Raw genomic sequence first — 17,985 nt, 5'->3', positions numbered from 1 at the left:
GGCTCGGCGGCACCATGGCAGAGGAGGCCAAGCGCCTGGCCGCCTGGGCGGCCGTGGACAAGCACGTCCAGGTGAGAGCCCCGCGCTCGCCTGGCCGGGAAAACGGGCAGAAGCGACCCCCCCCCCGCCCCGTCCAGCCGCGGCGCCCTCGACCTGCCGTTTCCCCCCCCAAACTTGCACCGCTGCGGGGGGCTGCGGCGGGGTGCGGGGTGCCGGGGACCCCTAAAGGCACTGGCGATTGCCTAAACCTCCTTTCCTAGCGAACCCCGGCCCCGGAGTTGCACGTTGACAGTTTGCGAGAGGAAGGACCTGGGTGGCAAGGTGCGGAGCGGGTTGAGGAGCCCAGGCGCCACTGCTGCTGCGGGCTGTCGCGAGCGGGTGGTCGCCTGGTCGTGGGCAGAATGTGGTTCCTGACTTTGGACTTTTTCTAGCGAAAAGGTTGACCTTTGGAGCTGTTTTGCGCTCAGGCAAACTTACGATGTTGTTTCTGGCCTCGTTCCAGCTGATTAAAGTTCAGGGCCTGGCTAATAACGCTGATTAATTAAAATAGGCAGTAGTGGGGTAATGTTGGTTTGAAACAGTTGTGGAGAAACATTTAGAGTCACTGCAAAGGAGTTAGATGGTCTCAGTTATTAGAGAAGATCTCCCGTTTCACYTTCCACCCTCCTCGGGAGGGTAGAGTTGCTCTTTGTAAAGGTTACTTATGTGTTTGGCCATTAAAGCTACCACTGTTAACGAAGAGAGCGGTATAGTCTCCTAAAACACGACTGGTTACTCCTCTTTTTTCCTCGCGTTGCGGGGACACGTGGATAGACCCTACTGAGTTGGGGCTAAGTTGTGCTGGACAAATCTTTCAGGAAAAACAGACACCGGCGACGAATGACCTTTGAAGTCAAGGGCTGTGCTCCTGTTCAGTGTGAGTGCTCGTAGGAGTGTGGATAGCATGAGGATCAGGGCTTTCGAGCCGTAGGCTGCTTGGGGCTGAGCTGGCTTTCTGGAAGAAACTTTGGGTTTTGCACTTCTTTTCTCCTGCTCTTTGCTCATGTAAATCCTAGTTCCAGGCCTTGGAAAAACATGGGTCTCCCTGAGTTTTTGGAAGTTTATGTTGAAGTATGTTAGCCTGGCCAGGTCCATGGGACGTTGCTACCAGACACGAGGTGTGCATTGCCTTGTCCAGACCTGTAACTTCTGTTAGTCTCTCACCTCCTGGGTGAGCTCGGAGGAAACGCTCTGGTTGCAGCTGACTCTACTCGACCTCTATGCGAGTGTTGTGCCGTGCTGTATCGTGGCTAAATGCCTCTGTCTTGTTTGCCGGGGTTTTACAGAGTTACGTGAAATGTCATTCTTCGCGCTGAATGTTGTTCCTTGGTGGCGTGAGCTGGACCTGCCTCTTGCAYGCTGACCTCGTGCTCCCCTCACCAATGCTCGTCCTACACCTACTTTTGAACTAGGTGGATTTTGGCCCTGCTCTTGGTGGGGAGGGAGCTGCCGAGGGGGAGGTTGTAGTTGGCGTAGGAGAGGCTGGGGTTGCGATAGCACTGGTTTAGACTGGTTTAACCTATTGTTTTGGGAAACCAGCTTAGCCCAAGCTGTTGCCACTGCCTAAGGGAGAGTGTTTTGTCCCTCACCAGTGATAAATGTCTTCAGGTTTATTGCCGTAGTCGCTGGGCTGGTGGCTTTGTGAGTTGTTTCCACTTCATTATAATGGAGCCACTGATATCGAGGCTTTCATCATCCCTTCAGGGCATCAAGCTGCTCCAAGAAGCTGTCCCATACAGTCGAAATGAGGGCAAAGAGATGAAACTGCCTCTTCCAAGGTCAAAACGAGTCTYTTGGCACAATATGGGTAGTGGTGGTGTTTCCAACCCTGTCAGCCTCTGCTCAACCTCCCTGGTCCCTTGCAGCTGTGCTGGTGGCTGGGCTGGGCTCTGCCTGCCAGGGAAAGGAAGCYAGGGAGACTTGAGAGCGATTGGGTTTCTCCCATGTTGGCAACGTTGCAAACACACAGCTGTGATCTGCTGCTTTCCCCTTCTTTTGCAGACTCACAGTGGTTAGTAAGGGCTGGAACATAGCACGAGTCTCTGGTTTCATACTGGATTTGGAACTTTTTTTTTTTTTTTTTTCTTTTTAAACTTTTAACCTGCAGAAGCGAAGGAAATCACTAGCCCTAGGGGAGAGTGACCTGATGTGAGCTCCACCTTTCCAGGAAGGCTTGTAACCCAGTAAGATACTCTGGATGTGGCTTTGTGCACGGCTGCCAAACTCTGGATTTGCTGGGCATGGAGAGAAAGCTCCTGACTTGTCTAATGAATGTGCTGAATCTCTGGCTGGGTTGAAGTCTTTCACATCCAAATTCTCTTTAGTGGTATTGTGCCTCCTTAAGTCAGTTTAGGCTTTGGATCCTGTGTGAAGAAGGGCCAAGTACACTGCAAATTAGAAGTGCGTGAGAGGCTGATGGTAGCTCTCGGTGGGTTGGACGTTGAGACGGCAATAAGCACAGGCTAAGGGGATCTACGCTGCAGAGCGTAACACAGTTACACCATCCGCCCTCATCCTGCTGCAAGTTTTAGAGGTCCTTCTGCACTGTGGATGAGACTGTAGCAATCCACTCTTAAGCCAGACCAGAGGCAGAGAAAGTCCAGGGCTGAGCGGCAGTTAAAATGTGATCCTCTTCAGCATGAGTGGCTGATACACCAGAGGGCTGTGCTGCCATTCAGAGAGGCCTGGACAGGCTGGAGAGGTGGGCGGAGAGGAACCTCATGAAGTTCAACAAAGGCAAGTGCAGGGTCCTGCACCTGGGGAGGAATAACCCCATGCAGCAGTACAGGTTGGGGGTTGACCTGCTRGAAAGCAGCTCTGCGGAGAAGGACCTGGGAGTGCTGGTGGACACCAAGTTAAGCATGAGGCAGCAATGTGCCCTTGTGGCCAAGAAGGCCAMTGGKMTCCTGGGGTGCATCAGGAAGAGTGTTGCCAGCAGGTGGAGGGAGGTGATTCTCCCCCTCTACTCAGCCCTGRTGAGGCCACATCTGGAGTACTGCGTCCAGTTCTGGGCTCCCCAGTACAAGAGSGATGTGGCACTACTGGAGCAAGTCCAGCGAAGGGCCACWAAGATGATTAGGGGACTGGAGCATCTCTCTTATGAGGAAAGGCTGAGAGAGCTKGGCCTGTTTAGCYTGGAGAAGAGAAGGCTGAGAGGAGATCTTATCAACGTGTACAAGTATCTGAAGGGAGGGTGTCGAGAGGATGGAGCCAGACTCTYTTCAGTGGTGCCCAGCGACAGGACGTGAGGCAACGGGCACAAACTGAAACACAGACAATTCCATCTGAACATGAGGAAAAACTTCTTCACTGTGAGGGTGACAGAGCACTGGAACAGGYTGCCCAGAGAGGTTGTGGAGTCTCCTTCTSTGGAGATATTCAAACATGCCTGGACGTGATCCTGTGCAACGTGCTCTAGGTGACCCTGCTTGAGCAGGGGGGTTGGACTAGATGATCTCCAGAGGTCCCTTCCAACCTCAGCGATTCTGTGATTCTGTGATATGCTGCTTACCCAGCTTTCCAGTGTGTTACCAGACTCTCGTGTARGCAGTTATATACTCTGCTTTGGAGGGCAGCTTTTACTGTACTCTAGGAACTGCTCCTGTGCTCTTTGCTTTGGCCGCTGATGCTGCAGCGCTGTTTACTAACAAAACCGTTGGCAGCAAACGGGCGCTTTTACTGTGCGGCTTCCTTGGGAGATGTTATCGTGAGGATGTTTCAACTTCCTCCTCWGCGGTATCGTCTGCAGCTTCCAGCTTTCCTGCGTGAGAGGGTGTGCGGGGTGCTGCAGCAGGAGCCAACGGTCCTCTCCTGCTTCCAGAAGGAAAAGCCTTGGCTGATGCTGGGACTGGGCTTGCAAACTGGGTTGCTTGTTTCCAAGAGGGATGTTGCCATGAAGAAGTGTCCGGAGGTTGAGCTCTGAGGTCCTGCCTGTGCAAGCTTGGCAATGTGGGAAGTGTTTCTCGGGCTTCCTTCTTCCTCTGAGTTAGGCCCTCGTGGGGGAGGAAAATATGTCTTTTGAGCTGAACTTTTCATGCTCCCTCAAGGATTAATTGGAATTCCGACTTCCTATGTTGGTAACAAGCAGCAAGTGTACATTGAACACCCTGTGGAGAGTTCAGACCGTAGCGGTATTTAATAAACACATGTCCTTTTAGGAGTTGTTGAGTTGCTTAAAATCCCTTAATGAGCCTGGCTAACACCAGAAAGTAGTTCTGCCCTTGCTGGAGCAGTGTGTTTCTTATCTGCTGTGCTAATACACTGGGTTTCAACGTACATCTGGGCAAGGTTCCTCTTGCATATGTTTCGTAGATTCTATTGGGTAAAGCAGAAGAGACCTTGTACCGAGCCCCCAGTAACAGCTCTCTCCTGTCTCTCTTTGATTTGCAGGACAATCAAGTTCTCGGCATCGGAAGTGGTTCCACAATTGTCCATGCAGTGCATCGATTAGGTAGGATGCTCCCCTTCGTGTCATTCCCATGGCGGAAAATCCTCTTGTCCAGCTACCCCAACTAATTGAAAACCAGGCCTGAATCGTCAAGATGCGGACTTGGCACTTGTGCATCTGGTGTGTTCGCCGACTGCTGTGTCGTGCTTGAAGCTGAAGGTTAAAACTGGGACTTGTGCTCCAATTTTATTGCATAGAGAGTCCTGAGGAGTTAATATTTCCTTGACTTTGTTCAGCGGGGCTGTGCTTTGCTGCCTCTTCTCCCCATACAACTAGGCAATGCAATTTACTGGCATCCACCAAAAACTGGAGCTAAAAACCCTCCGTCTAGTTCCAGCTCTGCCCTGTCCTGACTTGCTCTGTGGCTTCAGGCCATGCAGCTGCTCTGCTTCCGTTAACCCATTTGTATGCAGCTGACGCTGCCTGCTCACATCCATATTATTCATATCAAGGCTCCTGCTGTGGTATAATGGAAATAAGGATTGAATCCCGCTGTAGTTCTGTTGTGCCCTGTGGCTAGGTTGATCTGTGTGCCTCGGATGTAAGTTTTGCTCAAGGTGTAATTCAGAAAGTTTCTCCCTCCTTGCAAAATATTAAAGCAAGACAGATGCATATTTAGAGAGTGACTGTGAGGCTAATTAAACCTCTGTGCTCTCTCTAATGAGGCATACGGATCAACTTCTCCTTTGCAGGCTTCTAAAGGGCACTTTCCGCTTTAGGGCAAATTTGCCTGTCAAGGTACTGTACCTAGTCCTTGTGTGGCTTGAGCCACCACGCTCGGCTTCGCTTGGATGCCGTACAGAACAGCCTGCTGCAGCGGGTCAGGATCGCTGGACCGGCCTGTCCTTCCTGAGCGTTTCGATCAGGAGCACGAGGGGACTCTCATTTGGGAGCGAAGTTTGGTGTGTCGCAGCTGGGCCACACGTTGCGTGGCTGGAAAGTCCCCTCGGGACCTGCAGCTCTGCGGGCAGAGCTCCCGTTGAGCCCGGCTCCGGCTCTGGTTGAGCGTCGGGCCGGCAGGGGTGCGATCGGAGCGCCGTGCAGTGCTTCGAACAATACCAGGAGAGATCGTGGTGTGGCCTGCCTGTTCTGCCACTTCATCCCAGATCGTGTTTGTCTGCATATTTGTCTGTGAGGCGGTTCAGGAGTTGGGATTCAGCTTTCTGGGTTTGACTCAATGTTACAGCCGCTCCTGATTTTAACACAGATTCAATTTCTAAATAAATGTGTATAGCATTTAAAGCCCATTCCAGGCAGCAAAGTATGACTTTTCATGTCTCCTGGATGCGTTATCCCTGGGTATGATACGGGCTGTAAGAACACACAACTGGCGTCGTTGCCTTGAACTGTGTTGCCCGCATGCTTGTTCTCATGAGATGGCTGTTGCTGACACCCTTGGGCTGTTGACTTATGCCTAATACTGTACTTACTTAAATTACATTTTGTCCGTAATGATATCTTAGTAATAGATTTTAGTCATTTGAGGTTAACCCGAGGGAGGAAATATTTCCTTCCATTTAATGGAATACTGTAGTTTATTTTATTAGTCCTTTCCCTGCCATATATTTAAATGTTTTAAAATAAATGGATGTGATGTCCCCAAGGCAACAAGCCAGAAAACCTTTCAGACAGCTGCTGTAGCTCTCTCTTTATGAGGACCACAGCAAAACCTGTCTAATGGAGGGAGAGAGAGGAGTGGGACTCATTTCCCCGTTGATGATCTGCTGACTGGGCACAACCGTTGCTCCTCGGCTGCTGGAGATGCAAAGGTTAATGGCCCGGGCTGCCTTGGGCTGAGCTGGGGAGGTCTGCGGACCGCAGAGCCTGAGCCTGTGCAGGGTGGCACCTGTTTGCATTTTGTGCCTGACTGAGTTAYTTGCAAGCTGAGCGAGTAATCGCTGTGATTCAAAGGGGCTGTTATGAACTGAGCTTTCTTAAAGTGAACGTTGCTGCGTTTTGCCTCTGCAATGAACAAACCAAAGCTTCTGCTTTTCTTTTTTTTTTCCCCTGCAGCTGAGCGGGTTAAACAAGAGAACCTCACAATCGTCTGCATCCCTACATCTTTTCAGGTAAGCGCTTTCCTCCTTCGCTTTCTGCTAGTCCATGCTGTTAGTCGTGCAGGTTATCTTTTGTTTGGCAGTGGGAGGTAACCGTGATGCTCCCCGGACTGGCTCACTGCTGGGTGGGTTAACTGAAAGCACCAGGGAAAGTAGCCGCGATGCAGCGTGCAGACTGACTTAATGAAGCTGGCAGTGTTGATGCTGTGTTTCCCTGACCCGAGGTGCATGGATCCCGTAGTGCCAGGAGGCTTGGACTTTGAACATGCTATAACACCGGTAATCCCAGGGTTGGTGCGGGGCTTGCTCTGGATCCTGTTGTATGGCACAGAAATGCTCTTAAACATGATCAGCCAGAGTCATAATGCAAAACTCATTGGAGACGCTTAGACTGATTTCCTTTGATTTGGGATCAGGCCCTGAAAGCTGTGAAAATCATGGTGCAAGCAGTAATAGCAGACTCTTGTGTTTTCAGGAGGAAACTTCGGGACACAATGTGTCAGCTGGCTTGTACGTGAAATTCCTGCAGAGAAATTGGCTTAATCTTTCCTTTGCTGTGCAACTTTTGCAGTGCCTGGTTCATACCAACCTAGCTGCTGAGAAGTTTGCAGGGAGACTGTGGGCTTGTTGGTAAAACTCGGGGCTGCTCAGGAAGCCTTTGAGCTGCTTCCCTGCCTTCGGGCAAATGGCTTTGCTCTCTCCGCTTCTGTCCCCTGAGGTGGGAACGTGCTGCAGAAGAGCAGCTGTGCATCTTGTCCCCCTTAGGGCAGGGAGAGGTGATGTCACGGCAGGGTTTGCGAGGCCAGGTGGCAGTGTCCCGCTCTGGGAACTGGACACGTCCTTTTCTGGGTCCTGCTGTGGAGCTTGGGATTGTACCTTTGTCAAAACTTTTTTGCTGCGAGTGTGATCAACCTGAGCAACTTGGTCTGATCTCATAGCTGACCCTGATTTGAGCAAGACGTTGGACTAGGAACGTCCTGAATTATCCTGAAAGCCTATGAAAACATAACATCTTCCTGCCCTGCAGATGTTCTTTAAGTGTAAGTACAGAGCGGCAGGGCTTTTTCCCTCTTTTCCCAGTTGCAAACAGCTGGTGGCAAGCAACTGGATATAACGCAAACTCCTGCAAAGGGCAAAAAGTAAAAACTAGAAAAAAACTTTTATTCACCTGTCTCAGTATTTCTGTTGCATACATACATTGTAGTGACAGTGTATCTTTGATCTGTCTAAAGTGATCTTCATCCCAACATATCATGTACCTTTAAACCTGAGGAAAACTCCTCTGACCTCAGTTACCAGGACTTACAGATAATAGTGAAAACAAGCGGCTTAAGCTCTCGTGCTGAATGTGGAATGGAGAATGCCCTGTCACGAAATGTTGAGATAGTTCACGTAACAGTAGAGCATTTCTTACCCATAATGCAAAAAGACTGCTGTTAAAGGGAAGAGATGGCCCGTGCAGGTGTGTGRTCTCGAATCCTCCAGACAAGGGGCTGCTTCATATCCTTTGCAGCCTCTTGAACCTCCACCAATTCTAAATGAAGCATTCCCAGGTCAGCAAAACAGCATCTTATTTTCACTATGTACAGGTGTAAATGGCTGCCTGAGGTCACTGGCAAGGAAGAATTGGTTTCAGTGGGCTTTTATTCTCCTCCCTTCCCTGTTGTAAGTTTGGGTTATTCCACCACCATCACTAAAGCTAGTGCTTGGGGTAAGTATCGGGCTTTTGCATTGTTTCTTCTTTTCACCTGGTTGTGTGCCGAGAGCACAGAGCGAGATCGTTCCTTGGCAACGACCTGCCACTCATCTAATACTGAAAGGATCCGTCCTTCCACCCAGCTAACGCCGTGGTCCAGGCTGCATGTTGGATTCCAGGTGCCGGGCAGCTCGCATCCGGGGCTATGGAGGAAAAGGGCTTAACCTGGCCATTTACTGTTATGCGAGTGCCGCGCAGTTGCCGCTGCTTTACCCCGAGCTGCGGGAGCTCTGCTTTTGACTTCTGCCGGTCTGTTCCCATCGCCTTGCAAATAGAGAGCCTGATCTTCGGCCGAGAGAGCCACCTTGTTTCCACGCTGCTGAGCCAAAGCCTGATCAGGATCTGGCCTGCATGTACAGCACTGTGTTTTTTTTGATGCTTTCAATTCCCAGATCCCTGAAAGCTCCTTACATGGACACCATGTAATGAATGTAAACCCACTGATGGGAGTCTGTTTTTTCTTTAGCGAGCCCTTATTAGGGCAGTCGTAGTGCACAGTCTGATCAAGAGCCCACAGCCCATGGGTGTCGAAACTGCATGCTATGAAATGCCACAGTAATGTAGAAGATTCAAATCATATCTCATTACCTTTAGTATAACCTGCTAATTCTTCTTAATGTTTCTCAGATACAATACATTTGAATGATGGACCTTGTTAGTATTCAGTGAGTTAAATTCGGGGGCATAAATTGATCCAGGCTGTCGCACTGGAGTTTCCTGGAACAGCTGAAGTGTGGTAGGAAGTCTAGACTCGAGCAGAGTTAGTGCAAGGAGGGAATCTCACTCACGTGGCTGTTTGTAACACTGAAAATTGAACCAATTTAAGGTTCGATATGTGTGAACTTCCATTTAATCTGATGAGCCAGGTGGAGAGTAATTCTGGGTGCTCTGTGCTGTCTTGCCACTAGAGGGAAATACACAGCTACTTCAGTAAAAGTGGATCAGATCCACAAAGCTGTTTTGGGAGGATTCCCACACTTTTTTGATACTAGTCATGTTCTTTTTTGCACCTGCCCTCCCCCAATGAAAAGTATTTTCACTGTTAGTCCTGTTATTTCTGTGATTTTAAATACTTTGCTTTCTTGCTCCCATTTTTCAGCCAAAGGAAAGCAGAGGGTCCAGATGGGTGTGAGGGGCAATGATGTCCAAGCTGAAATGGACAATATAGAACTCAAAAATCCTGTATCTACCCTTATACTTGGATATAAGTGATTCCCTCCAGAGTTCATAGGGCCTCCGGTTATTTAGTATGGCGAGACCTGGACCCAGCAGTGCTGATGTACCATCTGACCATTTTAGTTCAGTCATCCAGTCTGGATGCAGCATTTTCTCCTTGTTACATGTTTCTGCTGCTGGATGCAGCTTTGCTCCTCAGGATGGAGAAATCTAGCTCTTCCAGGGAGACTCCATCCTTGTTGGAATTAGGGGAATAACGCAACAAGTTTGCTTTCTGCTGCTGGTGAACAGTGTTTGCTGTGTTCTTGGTATACAGGCCCGTCAGCTGATCCTGCAGAACGGCTTAACACTAAGTGACTTGGACCGACATCCAGAGGTAAGTGGAACCATGGGAATGAAACCTCACCTGACCTTCCCTAACCTGCTCCTTATTAAAGCATCAGGCTCACTTGCCTCCTCTGAGGACAACGGTTTAGGCAGCCAYGCTGCAGAACTTAAGTGAAAACAAGCTTAAGGCAGAAGGGAAGAAATAATTAATTTGCCCAAAGTGGTGGTCTGACTGGCAGGTTTTGACTTAGGACTGAGGGATGGCTTGTGGGACCCAGGCTAGCATAGAGCAGGGATTGCAGAGGCAGGAAACTGGCCCTGTCTGGTGCACTGGGCTCCTCTGCCTTGCAAGGGCCAAATGCGCCCCAAATCCTGGATGCTAACAGCACAAAGTGAAAGGGAAGGACAGTGCTTCTCTCCCTTTGGATGGTAAGTAGGGTATTGAGTTGTGTTTCCTCCAGATGTTTGGCACCTTTTCCAGTTTGAGACTTGCTGGCCTGAGGCAGGGGAGTGTTGCGTTGCCGAAGTGTTGTCACTGAGATTTTCCCCAGGAGCCTCCTGCTTGTGTGCTGACCCTTAGCTGACCAGACTARTGGCTGAAGTGGTGTGCATTGCAGGCCAGTGGTCGTTTTTCTCCACTTGTGGAGAAAACTTGTGGTTTAGCTGGGGCTAAACCTTGGGTGGCTGTTCCACAGGCACTCGTCTCTGGCCAGGCTGGTGTCGAGCTGATCCCAGCACTAGTGACATCTCTGGCTGCTGCTTGGCACCTTTCTACCTAAAAAAGGCCCGACTGCCTCCCTGCGAGCTTCCTGTACAGGGCTGGTGCTCTCCTGAGCTGCACAGAGAGCAGCGCTTCATGATGCTGCACGGGAGATCTTTCCAAGCCAAGTTTTTCCTCTTTCTGTAGCTTGACGTTGCCATCGACGGAGCAGACGAAGTGGACTGTGACCTCAACCTTATCAAAGGTGGCGGGTGAGCCTTGCTGTCTGCGTGTCTGTGTGGGGTACTGGTGTCAGGTGGCTTCTGAGCCCTCTTGTCTAGCTGCAGATGTCTCTCTGGGTAGTGTGGAGAGTCTTATATGATCTTGTGCAGAGCCATGCGTAAAATTGCAGTGGGACCTAACTCCTGGCTGAAATGTGTATAATAGTAAGGGATGAGGTGGATAAGATGATGGGGAGGAAGAGCACTGGTGTGGGACAGGGACAACTAGCCTTCGAGGCCACCGGGCACACTGAAGTGGTCTGATATATTTATTTGTTATCCTCCCCTCTCTTGCAGTGGTTGCTTGACACAGGAGAAGATAGTTGCAGGATATGCAAAATGCTTCATCGTTATTGCTGATTACAGGTAAAATATTACTATCCTATTTGACCCTCCACAGGGGAGAATTTGGATGCCCCTGTGTTACAGCATTATTCTCCTTCCAGTYGGTCAGAGGGAGCAAGAATAGGTAGAAATGAGCCCGACTCCCAGTGCTCCAGCAATTTAGCTTTTCTATTTTAATTTTCAACTCGGCAGACCGGCTTAGGAGACAGCAGAGTTTGTGGTGCTAGGAGTGGTGGGGGGAAATGGCTGTATTGCTCTTTCTGAGCTCGGTAGTTGTCAGCACTGAATAAATTTCCCCTTTTGTGCAGACAGCCACAGGGCTGTAGAAAAGCTAACTTCTGTTCTGCTCATCCCAAACAAGTCAAAACAGGGCTTGTGAGTGAATTGAGCTTCACACATTGAATTTGTTCTTCCTACACCTGTGCACAGGTGAAGAGCCACTGTGCCCTCCAGGGCCTTATGCCTGAGCAGTTTGCAAGAGATAATATAATAAGTATGTTATGTTAATGTTGTTAGCGATGTAATATCTGATGCTAATCCCGCCTCAAACCATGTCCTCAGGAAAAAATCAGAGAGCCTTGGGGAGCAGTGGAAGAAGGGAATTCCTATTGAAGTCATCCCCATGGCTTATGTCCCCGTCTCTAGAACCCTGACCAAAAACTTTGGAGGCGCTGCTGAGCTGCGGATGGCTGTTAGCAAAGCAGTAAGTGTCCCTGATCAGCCCCAGGTCCCCAAAGGAGTGATGGGAACCTGGCCAGACAAAGGACCAGAGGCCTGGTCTTTCATCTAATCAAATTTGGCTTCTTATTTCTGCAAGTGGCCACCTTGTGCAATTCTCACCACATGGAGCTAGAGCTGGACTGAATTAAGATTGCAACTGCTCTGTCTCCACTGCCACAGTCTTATCCTGAGTTGGGCAACCAGACTTAGCCGGTCCCTGTCACAAGGGAAGAGGAAGAAGAGGGGTGTCTGCAGTAACAACTGGACTTAATGCCTGAAAGCTAAATAATACTTGTTTTTAATGCATTGAAAACCCCTGGCCCGAGAGCCTGCACAGGCTATGTTTAACCTCCTGAGAAAAGCGAGCCAGTCGTTCTCCGTGAACTTGAGACCAGCCTTGCTCAGGGAATGCACATCTGTGCTGCTCCAGCATGAGTCGGGTCCTCGGAGGATGCGGTCTCCTGCTGCGGTCTTGCACGCAGGTCTCTCCTGGTATATGTGGTTGCAAACCCTGCTCAGTGCCACTGATATGTCTTGTTCTCAGCCCCATTTGTCTCTGCTGTATTAAAAGAACCCAACTGCCCCTTCTGTTGGGTCTGAGAAAGTGCTGGGCACATCTGGGGCACTAAGGAGGCCAGCAGCCCTTCAACTCCAAAACTTCCTGAGGGCATCCAGCAGAACACAGCACACTTACCACTGCTGGTGGTGGTGGTGGTGGTGGGGAATCTTATTTCCGCTTCAGTTGCCTGTAGTAGCCTTTCTAGGATATTCATGTGACTTTGCTCACGTGAAAAGGGTCCCCTAATGCAATGATGAAATTGAACCCTTAAAAGAATTGTTATCTCCAGCATCCATGTGGTTATCTGAACTGTTCCACAGGACAATGAGGATCTCACGGTTGCCTTGGGCAACCGTTTTGTTCACAGGCTTATTGTTTGTGCGGAGCAGTGGCYTGTCCTGATGTACTTGAATGATGACTCTTTAAACTGTTCCATCAGGGACAGGGTTGGTTGTGCCCAGGGAGAAGCTGTGACAGCCTCTCGCTTTGCTGGGTAGAACAGGAGCTTGCAGCGCTGATAAATGGGTTTGCTTCCCAGGGCCCCGTGGTGACGGACAATGGGAACTTCATCCTGGACTGGAAGTTTGACAAGGTTCACACGTGGAGTGAAGTGAACACAGCTATCAAAATGATACCAGGTAATTTCTCCAATTTTAAAAACTGAGAGTTGGCTGAGGTTTGGTCCGTGCTAGAAAAACCCTGAATAGGAGGGATGAGCTGAATTACTATAACTGTACACAAGCAGGATTTCSATATGGTGGTGAAAGCCTGGGGTGATCCCAGGGGACCCACAAGTCTGTCTTCACTAGGCATGCCAATCCCGCACTCCTCCTTACTGTCCTTGTGCCCATTTAGAGAGGGGCTTTTAATGGAAACGCTTGTGGACCCTGGAGGGAGGGGTTTCTCTGGGTTACATCATTTTCCAGAGGCTGCTTACAGCTCTGTGTCCCATTGCTGTCGTGTAGTCTACAGGCTCACCTTGCTGTGGGGGTGCAGCGTATCTTAATGTGGTTGCTGCCCGTGGCTCTATAAATGTCTACATTGTTGTAGCTATTTCTATGCAAGAGAGAAACAGTGGCTGGTTACATTAACTATTTCTAAACAAAACGCAGCCTCTTTTGTTCCGTGGCACAAAAGAAGCCCAGATTAAGGGACTGCTGGCTTTTTCTACAAAAAGGCATGAGATATGCACATTTCCGTCCTTAACAGTTCTGTGAGTTGAATTGCACTGAGTGTTAACTGCAGTTTCTAATTCCCTGGCAGAGTGCATCAGTGTCTCATGTCATCCAAATAAAATATTTGATACYGAGTCCCTGGACCTGGTTGTGCGAGTACTGTTAAATTGCCCTGTGAGCATGTTCTGCTGCAGAGACAAGCTCTTAAATGCTGACCTTGAAGACTTAACCATCAGGAAGTGAAAATCATAAATCTTTTATTTATTTATTTATTTTTATGGGTGTGCATCAGTCTCGGTCTCTGCTTGATCTCTTGGTTTTGATCTTGGAGGGTCTTGTGATGACACTGAATAATCCTCCTGTTGCCGAAGTCTCTCTCCATCACCACTACCACATCGATTTTAGCTGCTCTGCTGTAAACCCCACAAATCGGCAACTTTCTTACAGAAAACCAGGGCAAAGTTCTCCTAGAGCTCTTGAAGCAGACCTGATACCTAGCAGTGCAGCCCATTCTCATTGTGGAACAGTCTCTTTTCTTTGTTCTGTTTTTAATTTCACTGTTAATCTTGGAAGGAAATTTGACTTCTCAAAATCTTCCCTTCAGTCCTGCCTTTCTTGGCTGCTCGCAGATGTAGCTTTCTTGGCTGTTCAGTCTTTTTTTCTCTTGTTCCTTGGAGGCTCCCTGCTTATCCCTGATACCTACCAGCCCTGAAGTCCACAGGACAGCTCCCTTTAACTTTGCCCACTGCTTGTGTGTTGTCTTACTGCCAAGGAACGGGTAGGGATTCTGTTGCACAGACCTCAACRTTTGCACAAAGGGGCAAAACATTGCCCTTACACCACAATTAAAACTTGAGACCAAGCACAGGGCATGGGTATAGGTTAGGTGAAGAGTCACCAGTAACTTCTAGCTGTTTCTGTGCAGTGGCTTTGCTTCCCTCAATGTTTATTATAAGGTTGATTTGCTGAAAACTTACCCATTTTCTTTTTTCCTGCTCTAGGGCCGAACTGCTAAATTGTTACCTCTACTTTGGCTTGTCTTGGTGTTTGCTTAGTCTGAATAATTACCTGGCACTTGCTTGCTGCCAACTGTAGAAGGCACGTTTGAACTTTAGGCAGGAGCAGATCTAAAAAAAAAGTAATGACTGCTGCTGGTCTGGAGGAGAAATGAAAGGGCAGGTGATGAGACATAACTCCATCATGTTGATGCAGAGATGGTCTCCTTCATTTGCTCCTCAGAAATGGGCCTGCTAAGGGGAGAAAAGCATCTTTGCTAGGCAGAAGGGCAAGAGCAGTCAAAGCCTGGATGTGGTGGTAACTGGGCTCTGGCCACCTTGTGCTTGTGGTAGCCCTTGTCCTCCCTTTCCTTCCACCTCCCTGCGTAGTGATCATCTGGTAGCACTTGATTTTGGGGGCTTGGCTGTGCGAGTGCTCAGTATGAGGGCATGCAGGTCATGGATTGCAGCGGGGCTTCTTGTTGAAATCCCTGCACTGCTGCAAACAGCGCAGTTAAATTTCCATGGCATGGTGGTCCTGGGCTGGAGCTGGGCTCTGAGCGTTGGTGGCCTCCCGCTCTGGGTCCGTGGTGAGGCCAGGGCCTTGGTCAGCCACGTGCTGCGTGCGTTCCTCGAGCGACCGTGTTGAAAGGGCACGTAAGGCTGCAGGGCTGGGCTCCTCATCGCTACAAACTGCCAACGTTCACGTTGCTTGAGAATTTCATACCTCTCAAAATAGAGCTTACAGTGTCCGCAGGCCTTTTGTCTAAGGAGTGACCCGCTGAGTGACCCCCCGCCCCTTGATCTTTGTCCTCAAACCCGTCTTGCCCTTAACTCCTCTGAAGACAATGCAATTAACTTTCTCTTGGGCTTTTCTGTGGTCCTCATCTCTGTGATTTCAAAGACCATCATCCATACGAGAAAATGGCTTTCTTCCATCTCCCAGGGGAAGTTTCATTTTCAGATTCCCAGAGGAATCTTTTGCTGGATGAGAAGAAAGCCTGGAGACTCAGTTTGAACCCGCAGGTCTGGCTCATGTTTGGAAACTGCTGGCCTGGGTGTTTACGGGCCCTTGCTGTGGCTTAGGGCTGCCCGGTGTGATATTGTGATAAAGGCAGCAGGAATCAGTCATTCGCAAAGAAGGAGCACACAGCTCCTGACTGCCGTGAAGTAAGGAACGTGCCATCACTGAATAATTAAATGGAACAAGAAGTACGTTTGCAAACAGGCTACCAACTGCAAAAATAGTATCAAATCCAGTGTGTCTTAACATCCGAGCGGTGGGGTGGCTCTGGTGTTAACTGGCRCGTGAAACCTTGTTTTGCAGGTGTGGTGGAGACGGGCCTCTTCATCGACATGGCAGAGGTGGTTTACTTCGGCATGGAGGACGGCTCGGTCAGCGTGCGGGAGAAGCAGCCTCGCTGACCTGGGCGAGCTGCCCGCTCTGCTTTGCCTTCGGCCGGTTTGATTCAGCTGTCGTAATGGTGCCAACCTGACGTTTTGCCTTAACGAGCAGCGGTTATTGCAGAAGACAGAYGAAGAGTTGATCAGAATCTGCTGATGTGATACTGAATGTCTTTTTTTAAAAACAAAAAAATTATATTCTATTTCTACCTATATATATATTTTTACTTTACCGGAATGTTGTCTTTTTTTTTAAAGAATCTTTTAAACAAATTGCTTTAACACTTTTTTATTTTCTAAGAAATATTTACCAAAAAAGACACTTCTTATTTTGAGTTTTTGTTTTTTGTTGTTGCTGTTGTTTTTTAAACAGAACTTGAACCCTTCTGGTTGCTCTTGGTGTTTAGTGGTTGAGGTCAGAAGTACAATCCTAGTGCATTAGTTTTAATCCCTTGGCTGGGAGGGTGATGTGTGTAATGGGAGCATATCCAGTTGGGACCTGCTGATGCCTTATTTGGAACCTTTTTGGTTCGAAATTTTATGCCTTTTATTTTTCTACACCACTGTTTGTAATAGTTCAGGGTGTCTAGTTATCCTCTGTGCATATGACAAATCTCTGAGCCTAGGGGTACTGTGGTCTCTACATCCCTCTTGTCTGGGACATAAGCATTATAAGGGCCTTTTTCTGGGCCGCTGTGTGGAGGAGACATTCATCCTTTGGGCCAAATTCTGCTCTTGTACAACTGTGTTGATCCAGTACCTCTGATTAAAGTCCGTTCCAATATATGGAGATATTCTGGACTTCATCCCCTGTAAAACAAGAGCAGATCTGGGTCCTYGATGAAGTTTACAGAAGCATATTTGAGCAACTTAGCACAACGTGAAATACTGTTCAGTGGCAAATTATTTKGTTTGGAATGAAGGTTATTTAGCACCTCTTGCAGCTGGTTGATTTGTGGAAGGATAGAGCAAACGCAAAGGAAAACTGAGTCTTCCTGCCTAAACTTACCACATGTAGCAGGAGAGAGACGTATTGTTCAATGTATTGTTCTTTGCATATAGGTGCTTTGCATGGTTCCGGTGTCAAAATGCAAGCCCTTACTTTGTGGTATAGGCACTGAAATAAAGAGCTGTTATACCAGATTTGGTGGGAGTTTGATTCTTAAAGTAACTGTTTCTTGGACAACAGGGCGGATCCTTGTTGGACCAAGTTACGTTGTAATTCCATGAAGAGCTTCTGTTTGTGTTTCCCTTATGAAGGCAAACTTCACCCAAGCCAAATTCACCATTTTGCATCTGGTTTCTTTTTGCTTCAGATAAATACATGAGATTATTTTAAATGAACAGGAATATCTAATCAGCACTTGTTATCTGCAGCGCTTGCCATAGAAATGTCTTGCATTTGCATGTCTCAAAACCACATGTTTAAAATATAGTTCATTTTTGTAAAAAAGGAGCTATTTTTGCATCTTTAAATTTTCCCTTTTCTCCATGACTATTCTGTTAGTTCTGAAGTGCTTGTATTGAGAAAACTGACTGCCATCAAGTCAACAACTTGCTGGAAAGCCAGGAATATCTCTTCCCGCAAGTTTGATACTGCAGAAATAATTCACAATGTAATAGTTCAGTCTAGATTGCCGTGGGCTGTTTTCAGATACTTCTCGGGCTCCTAATGTAATCCCAGATACACAGAGAGCAATCAAGCAAAGCTTTGTGACGAAGCATCTTCTTTCACAGCGTGCTTCTGAAAATGAGATTAGCAGGAGAGAACGCTGCTGTTGACTCCGACTCTCTAAAATCAAACAGCTCCTTCTCAAAAATCCAATAAAACCATTACTGCACCATTACTTGCTGGCCCTGGCCCAGATGTGATCTCATGCAGCTTTGTGCTTAGCAGGGGCTTGTTAAATCTAAGCCTGAAAGTCTCAGGTCTAATTCTTGAGCTTCTCTGTGTACTCTGCTGGACCAAAGCTGGCCAAGTGGTGCAAAGCAGAGCCACTCTAG

The 17,985-nt window shown here is 48.5% G+C and overlaps 1 protein-coding gene across 1 annotated transcript; it reads left to right on the top strand.

Annotated features, from left to right (window-relative positions):
- The first annotated feature begins 6 nt into the window (after positions 1–6).
- Positions 7–17,124, top strand: RPIA (ribose 5-phosphate isomerase A). Its single transcript, XM_026064640.1, has 9 exons — positions 7–71; positions 4,429–4,489; positions 6,500–6,555; positions 9,792–9,851; positions 10,710–10,774; positions 11,081–11,149; positions 11,690–11,831; positions 12,946–13,045; positions 15,905–17,124. The coding sequence occupies exons 1-9, from the start codon at positions 15–17 to the stop codon at positions 16,000–16,002; spliced, it is 708 nt and encodes a 235-aa protein (XP_025920425.1). The 5' UTR covers positions 7–14; the 3' UTR covers positions 16,003–17,124.
- Positions 17,125–17,985: the final 861 nt, after the last annotated feature.

The sequence above is a fragment of the Apteryx rowi genome, unplaced genomic scaffold, assembly GCF_003343035.1.
Source record: "Apteryx rowi isolate R43461 unplaced genomic scaffold, aptRow1 scaffold_22, whole genome shotgun sequence".
NCBI classification, from domain to species: Eukaryota; Metazoa; Chordata; class Aves; order Apterygiformes; family Apterygidae; genus Apteryx; species Apteryx rowi.
Note: the sequence above shows the minus strand (reverse complement) of the source record. Positions and strands in the feature narration are given on the sequence as shown.